The sequence below is a fragment of the Nerophis ophidion genome, linkage group LG08 (genome assembly GCF_033978795.1).
Source record: "Nerophis ophidion isolate RoL-2023_Sa linkage group LG08, RoL_Noph_v1.0, whole genome shotgun sequence".
NCBI classification, from domain to species: domain Eukaryota; kingdom Metazoa; phylum Chordata; class Actinopteri; order Syngnathiformes; family Syngnathidae; genus Nerophis; species Nerophis ophidion.
The window spans coordinates 55,420,447-55,433,955 of NC_084618.1; the positions used below are offsets into that span (position 1 = coordinate 55,420,447).

General features: G+C 38.2%; 1 protein-coding gene across 5 annotated transcripts in view; it reads right to left on the reverse strand.

Annotated features, from left to right (window-relative positions):
• mms19 (MMS19 homolog, cytosolic iron-sulfur assembly component) overlaps positions 1-13,509 on the reverse strand; it is a 38,101-nt gene that overhangs the window by 1,777 nt on the left and 22,815 nt on the right. For 2 of the 5 annotated variants that reach the window (XM_061909006.1, XM_061909004.1), the window contains exons 19-30: positions 13,051-13,206; positions 12,864-12,963; positions 11,093-11,198; positions 9,905-9,979; positions 9,629-9,755; positions 9,453-9,559; positions 9,311-9,367; positions 9,044-9,230; positions 7,684-7,766; positions 7,443-7,607; positions 4,513-4,572; positions 1,091-1,191 (exon numbers count right to left, since the gene is read on the reverse strand). In XM_061909006.1, coding sequence (XP_061764990.1) covers positions 1,091-1,191; positions 4,513-4,572; positions 7,443-7,607; positions 7,684-7,766; positions 9,044-9,230; positions 9,311-9,367; positions 9,453-9,559; positions 9,629-9,755; positions 9,905-9,979; positions 11,093-11,198; positions 12,864-12,963; positions 13,051-13,206 — 1,324 coding nt within the window. Of the gene's footprint in view, positions 1-1,090; positions 1,192-4,512; positions 4,573-7,442; positions 7,608-7,683; positions 7,767-9,043; positions 9,231-9,310; positions 9,382-9,452; positions 9,560-9,628; positions 9,756-9,904; positions 9,983-11,092; positions 11,199-12,863; positions 12,964-13,050; positions 13,207-13,509 lie in introns of those variants that run through there. The other 3 variants (XM_061909005.1, XM_061909003.1, XM_061909007.1) reach the window with 2 other exon arrangements.

A 13,509-nucleotide genomic window follows, 5' to 3' on the forward strand; every position in this document is an offset into this window, starting at 1 on the left:
CTGCCTTGTTTATTCATTATCGTTTACTTTTACAGTGTTACAACAATGTTTCTTCACCACTGAGCAACTATAACGCTTGCTGACTGCTTTTGTTGTGGGCCAACAATGGTCAATAAAGAGAGAAGGGGAGTGTTATTGCAGATGGAACTAATCAATGTCATACATTAGTTTCTTTTATCGCAAATGTTGACCTGAAATCAGAGGAGACAAAGGTGGGTGGTACACCGTCTGAACAATAGGTATACTCACAGGAAATATTGTAAAAAAAAACTGACCAATTTAAGTCTTTATGGTCGCCACAGCTCCAGGTTGGATTCTTTTGGGGGATGTACATACCCCTATCAGGGAGACTTTAGCTTTAGTGCTGGCATCATTAGGGATGGGTACATTTCACATTTTAATCTACACAGTCTTAGGACCTGTGCGGTACTTTTGGGTGTGTTCATGTGGTAAAACTTGTTAATTGTGTAAAAATAAATATATATAATATTAATATTAATGAATAAATAAAAGTTTATTCAACATTAAACACTGAGCTGTGTGGTCAAGTTGTAAGCTTGTTTGCTTACACTTCTGTGTCTCATTTGCAAGTACTGTCATCCCTAAATTAAGCCGTTTCAAGCATAGAAATGGGTAAACAAAATAAAAATATCAATACTACAGTAGTACTGGCCACTCGAGGAGACCAAACCAATCAGATCGCACTGTTCAGTATCGGGTCCACTGATTGGCTCAGCCTCAAAGAGCACCACTATATTGGATTAAAACAGTGTATAGGTGACAAAGTTGTTTTGTTTGTGGTTATTTTGCATTAGTGTCAAAATTATTCCACAATCATGATATTTCAAGTAATAAGTATCAGTCTGGTTATTGACTATCAGTATTGCCCACCATTCCCACTTTGCGGCAAACTTTGCCGTGTGTGGTGCACTAGAACCCTAAAGTCTGCTTCTTTGGACTAAAGTGTGGGTGCCCTTTCCAGTTCAGACCAATTCTGTTCCATGAATACTTGGATCATTGGATTTTGTAACCCTGTGTGACACTGTGACGGTTGTAATCGATCATTTCACAAGTGACAGTAGAATCTTACCACTCTCCTCGCGCCCGGACCGCCTCCATTCTCACCAGCCTCTTCTTGTCATCCAGAGGTTTGGCTAACGCCCGCAGCACTCGGGCCCGAAATGGCAGCACCTACACGTTGAAACCCGTTAGAATTTGATGTGCTTGCAGTATCCAAAAAGAATAGTTCTAGTTTGGAGCTTAAAATGGTTTGGGGGAAATGTTCCCTCTAAAGTGTGCACTGCTTACACATCCTCTGTGCACAGCAAATCTATGCCGCGCACAAAATCAAATCCAATATGAACAAAAAAAAACAACCACCGTATTTTTCGGAGTATAAGTCGCACCTGACGAAAATGCATAATGAAGAAGGAAAAAACATACATAAGTCACACTGGAGTATAAGTCGCATTTTTGGGGGAAATTTATTTGATAAAACCCAACACCAAGAATAGACATTTGAAAGGCAATTTAAAATAAATAAGGAATAGTGAACAACAGGCTGAATAAGTGTACGTTATATGACGCATAAATAACCAACTGAGAACGTGCCTGGTATGTTAACTGGTATGGACTGATGCGTCATCTATGTTGCTGCTCCTCGATATTAGCGCTGCTTTCGATACCGTCGATCATAATATTTTATTAGAGCGTATAAAAACACGAATTGGTATGTCAGACTCAGCCCTGTCATGGTTTAACTCTTATCTTACTGATAGGATGCAGTGCGTCTCCCATAACAGTGTGACCTCGGACTATGTTAAGGTAATGTGTGGAGTTCCCCTGAGTTCGGTCCTTGGCCCTGTACTCTTCAGCATCTACATGCTGCCGCTGGGTGACGTCATACGCAAATACGGTATTAGCTTTCACTGTTATGCTGATGACACCCAACTCTACATGCCCCTAAAGCTGACCAACACGCCGGACTGTAGTCAGTTGGAAGCGTGTCTTAATGAAATTAAACAATGGATGTCCGCTAACTTTTTGCAACTTAATGCCAAAAAAACGGAAATGCTGATTATCGGTCCTGCTAGACACCGACCTCTATTTAATAATACAACTTTAACATTTGACAACCAAATAATAAAACAAGGTGACTCTGTAAAAAATCTGGGTATGATCTTCGACCCAACTCTCTCCTTTGAGTCACACATTAGAAGCGTTACTAAAACGGCCTAATATTGCTAAAATTCGCTCCATTTTGTCCACTAAAGACGCCGAGATCATTATCCATGCGTTTGTTACGTCTCGTCTCGATTACTGTAACGTATTATTTTCGGGTCTCCCCATGTCTAGCATTAAAAGATTACAGTTGGTACAAAATGCGGCTGCTAGACTTTTGACAAGAACAAGAAAGTTTGATCACATTACGCCTGTACTGGCTCACCTGCACTGGCTTCCTGTGCACTTAAGATGTGACTTTAAGGTTTTACTACTTACGTATAAAATACTACACGGTCTAGCTCCAGCCTATCTTGCCGATTGTATTGTACCGTATGTCCCGGCAAGAAATCTGCGTTCAAAAGACTCCGGCTTATTAGTGATTCCTAGAGCCCAAAAAAAGTCTGCGGGCTATAGAGCGTTTTCCGTTCGGGCTCCAGTACTCTGGAATGCCCTTCCGGTAACAGTTCGAGATGCTACCTCAGTAGAAGCATTTAAGTCTCACCTTAAAACTCATCTGTATACTCTAGCCTTTAAATAGACCTCCTTTTTAGACCAGTTGATCTGCCGCTTCTTTTCTTTCTCCTATGTCCCCCCCTCCCTTGTGGAGGGGGTCCAATCCGATGACCATGGATGAAGTACTGGCTGTCCAGAGTCGAGACCCAGGATGGACCGCTCGTCGGGACCCAGGATGGACCGCTCGCCTGTATCGGTTGGGGACATCTCTACGCTGCTGATACGCCTCCGCTTGAGATGGTTTCCTGTGGACGGGCCTCTCGCTGCTGTCTTGGATCCGCTTGAACTGAACTCTCGCGGCTGTGTTGGAGCCACTATGGATTGAACTTTCACAGTATCATGTTAGACCCGCTCGACATCCATTGCTTTCGGTCCCCTAGAGGGGGGGGGGGTTTGCCCACATCTGAGGTCCTCTCCAAGGTTTCTCATAGTCAGCATTGTTTCTGGCGTCCCACTGGATGTGAATTCTCCCTGCCCACTGGGTGTGAGTTTTCCTTGCCCTTTTGTGGGTTCTTCCGAGGATGTTGTAGTCGTAATGATTTGTGCAGTCCTTTGAGACATTTGTGATTTGGGGCTATATAAATAAACATTGATTGATTGATTAACGCAACATATTATGGTAAGAGTCATTCCAATAACTATAACATATAGAACATGCTATACGTTTACCAAACAATCTTTCATTCCTAATCGCTAAATCCCATGAAATCTTATACCTCTAGTCTCTTACGTGAATGAGCTAAATAATATTATTTGATATTTTACGGTAATGTGGTATTAATTTCACACGTAATTCGCTCCTGAGTATAAGTCGCACCCTCGGCCAAACTATGAAAAAAAACTGCGACGTATAGTCCAAAAAAACGGTATTAGTTCTGTAAGATTTTGCGGTGCAACTGTGTGAGTGACAGGTGACAGCAAGCGTCCCAAACAGATAAAACAATGTTCATCAACACTGTTTAATTATTGTAACACCTGTCATGATGATTTTATGTAAGACAGGAATTCCATCAATCACTGAGTAAAACTATTTATTGTCGGCTGTAACCACACCAAAAAAATGTGTAAAAAACTTCTATACAGCAAAACTGGTTATATTCTGCCATACAAACCGGGCATGACTCCTCAATCAAATGTGTGCTTATTCTACTGTCATTTATTAAGAATGTTCATGTATGGAGGTTTAACATGAAATTATGTTAATAGATTACAGAAGTGCTCATAAAAAGATTTTACAGACAGAACGTTGCAGAAATGTACACTTTATCCCATGCTTACATTGTGCAACATGAGAATGTTCTAAGGGGAACTAAATGTGATTTCTAAAATGGGTACAAATTGTTTCCAAAGCAGGACACCTACCTAGGCATAAAATACTGGTACATAGCTCATAAAAAACATTTTCTTTGTTATTTTCACTGTAAATGGGCCAAATCACTTATATGAGATAATCTCATGAAAATGACGACTGTCATTTGATTATCATAATAAACCATTTAACTTGTTATTAAGTCATGTTCGGGACAGGTGTGATGCTGGTATGGCCACAGTGTGCACCTGTGATGTTGCTCACATGTGCTCCACTTTTAATGCTCAGGGAGTTTGTTTGCTCACATATATAAAAATTAGATTGTTGTTGTTACATTGTTTAGAGTACATTTTAACTCCTGTGTCACAAATCCTTTACAGCCATTTCCCTAAATTACACTGAGAAAGACATGAATGTTGTAAAGTAGGTGCTAAATTCTCATATTGTCAAAAGCTGGGCACACTTACTTCCTGTTCAGGGAAGTAGGACAGGGCGTGGATGCAGCGCAGTGATGTGATCCTCACGTTCTGCAAGAAAACAAATATAACTGAGATTTGCTTCATATTACAAGTGTAAACATTTCCAGGTAAAAACTTATTTTTTAAATGACAGGATTGACACAAAGAGTTGTTTCTGTATAGTTTTGATACTTGTGTGATGAAATCAATATTTTGTTTTAGTTCTGTTTTTATTATTGTGTTCTTCACATTGTTATATTGATTTTATAGCTATAGTGATATTTTATTTACAAAGTCATCAAATATATTATTTTACACAGGAAAGCCAAAACAGAAAACTATTATTTAAAAAAAAAAAAAAAAAAAGAATATTGTTAAAAAGTCCTTGTAAGTTCTCCTCTCAACTTTTATTGATGTCGCTTTATTATTATAATAAAAATCATTATTCATTATTATCATGAATATTAAAGAAATTGAATAAAAGCTTTTGTCTTACATGTCTTGAAAAATTGACAGCAAAGAATCTTTAAAGTCTTAGAAAACTTGTATACACCATCCCTTCCATACATTTCCTACCGCTTTTCCCTTTTGGGGTTAAGGGGAATATAGTAAATATATACTATAGTATATAGTAAAATATATAATAAATGTTGTAAACTCTTGTTTATTACTGTTATAAATCAAATATTCTTAAAAAGTAGAGCATTACAAACCTGTTTATGAACATTTTAATACTGTTTTTAACATTATCGGAGCCTTCTAGTCATGAAAAACCATCCTTTAATCACCTTTACACTCTTAATCTCAAATAGTAAAGCTCCCTGAGGGTGATAGTGAACAGCGTCATCTGACTGGTTTGGTCCCATCTACTGTAGTATTGATATCTTCACTTTATTTAGCCATTGTATGCTTGAAAATGCTCAATATAGGCCAGTGGTCCCCAACCTTTTTGTATCCGCGGACTGGTCAACGCTTAATAGTTTGTCCCGCGGCCCGGCGGAGGGAGGGGGTGGGGGAATATTTTTTTTCTTCTTTTTTTTCTCTCCTTCTTTGTCATGAAAAAGGGACGTTTTTGTCATGAAAAAGGGAGGTTTTTGTGGTTGGTGCACTAATTGTAAGTGTATATTGTGTTTTTTATGTTGATTTAATAAAAATAAAAAATAAAAAAAAATATATATATATATTTTTTTTTTAAATAAAAACGAATAAAAAATTATTCTGCGGCCCGGTGGTTGGGGACCACTGATTTAGGCCACAAATGCACATAATTTACTGAAAAAAAGGCAATACATTTTCAAAAACTTCATAACATGATGTGGCGAGGGACTACCGTAACTGTATGATATTGTTGCAGTGTCTTATATTGTTGTATTCGAATTAGGGCTATCAAATGATTTAAAATCATTTTTTTAAAGGCCTACTGAAACCCACTACTACAGACCACACAGTCTGATAGTTTATATATCAATGATGAAATCTTAACATTGCAACATATGCCAATACGGCCTTTTTAGTTTACTAAATTGCAATTTTAAATTTCCCGCGAGGTATCCTGTTGAAAACGTCGCGGAATGATGACGCTTATGTTGACGCGTGCTTGTGACGTTATTGGTTGGAGTGGACATTTTAGCCCAGCACCACTCACGGCTAAAAGTCATCTGCTTTAATCGCATAATTACACAGTATTCTGGAAATCTGTGTTGCTGAATCTTTTGCAATTTGTTTAATTAATAATGGAGACTATAAAGAAGAATGCTGTTGGTGGAAAGCGGTGGATTGCAGCTGCTTTTAGCAACCAAAACACAGCCGGTGCTTCTTTGTTTGTTGTGAAGCTTTGATATGGAACAGAGCGGTCAAGTGAACATGTTTCTCTACCACATGTCAACCAGTAAGTTTTTGGATGAGAAAATTGTGGTATTAAGTCGGCTCTTACCGGAGACTTGAGCGGAGTTTGCGTCCTCCTGCAGCAGCTGTCAAAAAGGCAGCTGTGACTTTCTTGGTTCCTCCATATGGTTTACCTCAGAGACACTGGCGGTCACCGCAGCCCCCAAATTTAAGGTATGACTTTATAATCTCATTAAAACACTAGTAACACAATAAGCAGAAAACGGATTTTCCAGAATTATCCTAGAAATTGTGTCTAATAACATCTGAATCGCTCCCACTGCCGTCGCTTTTTGTTTTTCTAGTGCTTCACTCTAACTTTCCTCAACCACGAATCTTTCATCCTTGCTCAAATTAATGGGGAAATCGTCGCTTTCTCGGTCCGAATTGCTCTTGCTGCTGGTGGCTATGATTATAAACAATGTGAGGATGTGAGGAGCCCTACAAACCGTGACGTCAAGCGCACATTGTCTGCTACTTCCGGTACAGGCAAGGCTTTTTTATTAGCGACCAAAAGTTGCGAACTTTATCATCGATGTTCTCTACTAAATCCTTTCAGCAGAAAATGGCAATATCGCGAAATGATCAAATATGACACATAGAATGGACCTGCTATCCCCGTTTGAATAAGAACATTTCAATTCAGTAGGCCTTTAATTAAATCAATTCTAATGTAACCGTCTGAAATAATTTTCACTCTAATGTACAAACACAGATCAAATGTCAGGACACGATTCTATATATTCAATATACTAAACTTTTATAAGCAGCTGCAAATAAAATTGAAATTCAAATCAAGCTAATTCCTAATACACACCATAAAATATACACATCTTGAACATAAATTATTGTCTTCTGTTGTGTATTATTTCCTACAAATGATCAAACCAAATTAGTTACCATCAAATACACTTTGTTCACTAATGTGTCGTGTTTGCCTGATATCAAGGTATTCTTTTTAAAAAAGGAACAAAAATCACATGTATTTACTTGGTATCGGAATCAATATCAAAATTTGCAGTATTGCCCACCCCAAGTTAAAATGTTTGTCTAACCATAGCAGGGCTGAACGTGAGGGCCAACAGCCTATTGAACAAAGCTTCTAGTTGTTGGATGAGTGCTGGGGGTGGGTCGGCGAGGACCGGCTCCAGACAGGACAGTGTGGACAGCTGGACACCCTCGTCAGGAAATGTTAAGGCCTGCAGCAGCAAGGACAGGAGCTGGACCCAAATAAAATATGTTATAATCAGCTTGACTCAGGAAGTATCTAAACATTGATGCTTTGTCTTGACTGACCGCAGGTAGTTCCGTGACTTGAACCTGTTTAGGTAGTTTGTTGACGATGTTAGACAGGGCCTTCAAGTAGTTGGGCTTCTTTTCTGAGGAAGAACAAATATACTCGAGAAAAGCTTACCTTATCAAAAGATAATAGTTAAGGTTTTGATTAACTTTTTTTTCACATTTTAAATTATTAGGTAATCTTCTGAATAGCAGCCATGTTTGATACAGATCAAAACAGTTTAAACAACAGCAAACTAGACAAACATTCTTTGAAATATGCTAAATAATACAATACAATTCAAAGTAAGAAACTTATTTTTTTACTTTTATTTGCAGATTAGCATCATTGACTTTTAACGTTATATGACTGGGTTAAACAATAATATCAATTAAAGACCAAAATATATACTCTATTGGAATGGAGACTTTTCAGCACTGGATAAATTACTGTTCCAAGACAAAGCAAAACACGGGCAAAATGACAACGGCAAGCGCAAAAACATGACGCAAAAGACATTAACAAACTCCATCTTTACATGAACGAAAATCAATAAAAGAGTACATATTTTTATGCCAAGACTGGAAAAAAATGTTTTATCAGTGTTGCCTAAGCAGCAATGACACTTTCCCATCGCCTCCCTCCTCCCTGAGTGGTTTGCTCGCACAGCTGTGCAGTGTGCTCAGTGCACTGTCAAGTTTCCCAGAACAAAACAGAACAATTATAAAATGTTAAAAATACTTTCAATTACATAAAAGTGCCGGTAAATGCCCTATTAATGCATCTTGGAAGAAACAGATATTTAAATCAGGGTTTTATGGGGTTTCTACCACAGCTTTGGGGAATGTCTTTTGATTTTAATTCCTGATTTTAAATCATCATGGCCCACCATATTTCGCCTCTAACTGGACCTAACCATAGCCAATCAAGACTCTTCAGAGGTAAACATCATGGATTTTCTCTTACGTAAACCAAACAATCATCATGGATTTGCAGTCTGCGAGTGAAGTTTGTCTCTGCAATGCCAACAAACTACCTCAGTTTTATCTAAAGATCCATCGGAGTGTTTTAAAGTGAAATTGGCCACCTCTCATCACTTCCAATGCCCATTGTGTTATCGAAGCGCAATAGGCTCTCGTAGAGCCCATGGGGTGTTAGGGGCATGTACAAAGTTCACTAGAACCGCCAGTAAGTGGAGTTGGAATAAGATAGGGGGTGTTGGAACTTTTGGACCGGCTTTTGTGGTTGTGTGTGACCATAACAAATAGTGTGATTAATTGTTCATTTATGATAACGGGATAACTTTTTTTTATTAATCACATGCGATAACACTTTAACGTTGACAGCCCTTGTATAAATATAATATAAAGAGTGTACCTTCAGGAGCTGCGTTAAAACCATGGACCAATTTGGATGAGTTCTCACTAAAGAAGCGCTGGCGATACATGATCCGCACATCCGCATGGCAACTGCGAGTAAGAACATCCGTCGAGTCGCTCATCAGTAGCAAGAACCCGTCTGCCGCCACATGGCCCAAATTGGCATCATCAAGCAGTAAGAAGAGCTGCATAAAAAAAAAAAAACAGGCCTTGACTCCCAAAAGTGTTAATAATTGCTTTTTTTGCTGCTTAAAAGCATATTTACCTTGTCAGTCAGTGCTGAGAATTTGGGGTGGTAGCGGAGAAGAAGAGCTTTGCCAACCTTGAGACACACAGCTTTACTAAGATGTTGAGTTGGTAATCAATGATGGATTAAATATTGACGAAATAAAAAAAGAGTAACATACCCACACCATGAGTGTGAACGCCTGTGTGCGCACACGTGATGCTTCAGAGTTCAACTCACTGAAGACCCTGGCTGTTGTCTTGTGAAGCAGGCTGTCAAGAGAGTCGCCTAAAAAAGGACAACACACTTTGTACACTTTTTGCCTTCAATATCTTTAGCTTACAAACAGTGACTAACTCGATGGGATCTTGTTGACCAGGCCAGCAAAACATTTGGCAGCGGAGGTATAAGACATGGCGTGGCTGCAGGTACAGCTCATCTCCTCCAGTTCTGATAGTAGACGCTCAATCTGGGGCACTGCCACCTAAAAACAAAAAATTACTTTTCAAAAACCATCTATGCAAATTGATGATTGGGGCAGAATGAGTTGACAAGACATTACAACAAGTAGCCACTGGTACGAGCACTTGGATTGATAGAACTAATCCCCAAAAAGGGTCATCTGAGACTCACAGTGCGAGGTAATGAACACACGCAGCCCATCAGCAGGCAAACCATCTGAGACTGTCTCCATGAGTCGTCCTGGTGCTGCTGGGAAGAACCCACAATCACACAAAGAGTTACACAAAAAACATACAATGATACCAGGGATGGGTGATAAAAATGTATATTGCGAAATACATTCCAGCTTCTGAAATATTATATATTTCATTTTAGCATAATATATTATTTTGCATGTACATTACAATAAAATAATTTCAAAACGGAGCCTTTGTAACTGGTTACAAAGGCTCTTGATTTAGCTGCTGATGTAAGCTGTTACATGCTGCCATTTCTAGTTGTATTATTTTGTCACAACTATTATTAATCTGCTTGCGGATATACTGTCATTAGCAGGCTGCTTTTCATTGTAGCATTGTTCTATCTATACTTCTGTTAAACTATAACAAGCATTTATTCTTCTGTTATTTGGATACTTTACATTAGTTTTGGACAATAATATCGATCCAATACCAAGCAGTTACAGGAACTGTATCTGTCTTATAAATGGTGATACTTTGACATTTTTTGAATGAATAATTTTGATCTGAATTATAATCAGACAAAAACACAAGATGGTGGTGTCACAACAACAATTAAATATTTAAATCATTCCTACTATTAACAAACACTGTAAAAGATTGTGTGATAATACAAAATATTGAAATGTAATATCAACCATTTATACTACACTTGGCATTGTTACTGTAGATATTTTTATCAATCCGCCCAATTCGGAATACATTCAAAAGCTCAATCTTAGCAGTTAGCCTACAATGTGTGTAGTGTAGCATGTTTCGCTATACCTCTTCGTCCAGTTCTTGGTTTATTTGCCGCCCTGGAGATTAGGATTACGGACTTAAAAGTAGCTTTGCACTGAGGAGGAACGTTGGCCGAGAATGTTACATTCCATTGGGGATACATTTGTTCGCTTGTCGCTTTCACATTTGGTGGACAGAGAATGTGTCAAAAACTAGCATTATCCCGATGCAACATCCGTTTTAAGAGCTCTATTGTATCATTCATATTGTATATCGTCCAAAAGTTAGTTGGACATTTAAATACTAGTTCCTATGGAGAAGAGCATCATGAGCCATGCCCCAAACTGTCCACAAAATCAACAGAAAATAGAAGGCTGGATGAATAAAGTCATGTACGTACATTTGCAAGCAGCTTGATGTGTGAAGGGAAGGAGTTGTCAGGCAAAAAGGAGACGTCACCATCCAGGAAGAGAGAGACAAACCTTGTCGCCGTCTGGCCCGCCAGTCTAAAAATAACAGGAAATCACACTAAATGCATGATAGGAAACCAACATCTGACAGTTTACACTTCCTTTCAGTTTCCCAAAACTGTATGACAAACACAATTAGTAACAATTATTAAGCATATTGCAAATTTATACTCACAGGCCATAACATTAGGTACATCAATGAGATGTAATAAGAGACCAAAAAATGTTGATGTAAACCACAATGTATCCCACTGAGCATTCTCAAGTTGTTTTTGACATTCTATAAACAGCATATACTGTTAAAAAAAAATCAACAATAAAATCAGAGTCCAATAATAAGGTCAGCTCAGATGAACTGTCTTTTGAATTGCAGCAAATGTCAAGTTTGAAAAATAAATAGACATATATACAGTGGGGCAAAAAAGTATTTAGTCAGCCACCGATTGTGCAAGTTCTCCCACTTAAAATGATGAAAGAGGTCTGTAATTTTCATCATAGGTACACTTCAACTGTGAGAGACCGAATGTGAAAAAAAAATCCAGGAATTCACATTGTAGGAATTTTAAAGAATTTATTTGTAAATTATGGTGGAAAATAAATATTTGGTCAATAACAAAAATTCAACTCTATACTTTGTAACATAACCTTTGTTGGCAATAACAGAGGTCAAACGATTACTATAGGTCTTTACCAGGTTTGCACACACAGTAGCTGGTATTTTGGCCCATTTAGATCTTCTCAAGAACAGTGATGTTTTGGGGCTGTCACCGAGCAACACGGACTTTCAACTCCCTCCACAGATTTTCTATGGAGTTGAGGTCTGGAGACTGGCTAGGCCACTCCAGGACTAAGAAAACCATGTTTTTTTATGGAAAAAAACACAAAATATGCAATATTTTCACCCAATAAAATTTTTAAGAAGAACGTTTGAGATTATATAATAATTGGAGCCGTAAAAAGGTCAACAACTCATAACACCATTGATTTTAATTCACTATTATTTTTTGTGCAATGACACTTAAAAACAAAACACACTGATCCAAAAGGGTCTTTCTCATTAAAGTGTTAAAAAAATTAATTTAAATTTTTTTATATTGTTTACTTTTAACACAATGGTCTCGAGATCAACTTCGGATCTATCCGTCAATTATAAGTTTTTTTTTTGTTTATGTTTTTTGTATGTTCGTATTAGGCCATTCTTGAAAAAAAAAACAGCTCAGTTTTTTATATGGCAAACACAAAATATCCAACATTTGCCCCAAAAAATATCTCAAAGTGGAATATTTAATGTGACGTAACTGGAGCCTTGAATAGGTCAATAACTCATAATGACATTGATTTTGATTCACTTATTATTTTTTTAAAGAAAGAAAAAGCCTGCATGGCAGCTTTGTGTTATTAGAGTAAACATTGCAACATGTTCTTGTTACATTTCACCTGTTTGCTCTTTTATACCACTTTTTATGTTTTACATTTTTTTCCATAGTATTTTTAAAATGTGCCGTAGGCCGTTAAAAAATGACCTGCGGGCCGCAAATGTCCCCCGGGCCGCACTTTGGACACCCCTGACCCGAGGGGAAACAATTAAATAAAGCCGAACAAACGTTTTTGATCCAACCTTTCATAGGAATATCATATGGGTGTAACTAATGAGGTATCCAGTAGGTACATTTTTGCTTGGATAAAGGTGTTTCTACTAACGTAGGTTGCAGCCTTGAGCAGGCTGTACTAATGACAGCAACCATGATGGACAGAACCGCTTCATCCACCAGAGGACTCTGGTGACTTGATGATCTTTTGTCTAAAAACACACAATGTAAACATTCAACAGTAATTATCTTACTAAATAAATATGGCATTTTCAGGAAAGGATTATGGGCTCTCTCACCCTGCAGTGCTGCCTGGAGTGCAAGTGACAACAGTTGTGGGATGATGACGTCGTGGAAGCAACACCCGGAGTCCTCTGTGTCTTCAACTTGCTCAGCTATTCTCTGAAGGCTGCGGCACGTCAACACAGCCTCTTCCGTCGAGAAACCGACCTTGCCTGCGACAGGAGAATTAAGGAGGGGTTAAGCAAGTTTGGTTGCATAGCTAAAACAAAACTATAAAAGTTAGGTCCAAACATAAAGTCTTTCCGCTGATATCAACAAAAAGCATGGCTGATCATTTCAACATGGGTTTACACTAAACGTTTTCCACCAAGAGTCACAAACATGGGTAAATGTGAACATGTTTGCAGGTCTGCGTTCAACCATTGTGTATCTTTTAAGTTTGACTATACACCCCTACTCTTAGGATCCAAAAGGGAACCGCCCATAAAAGTCAGCAATACATTTATATAGAGTAT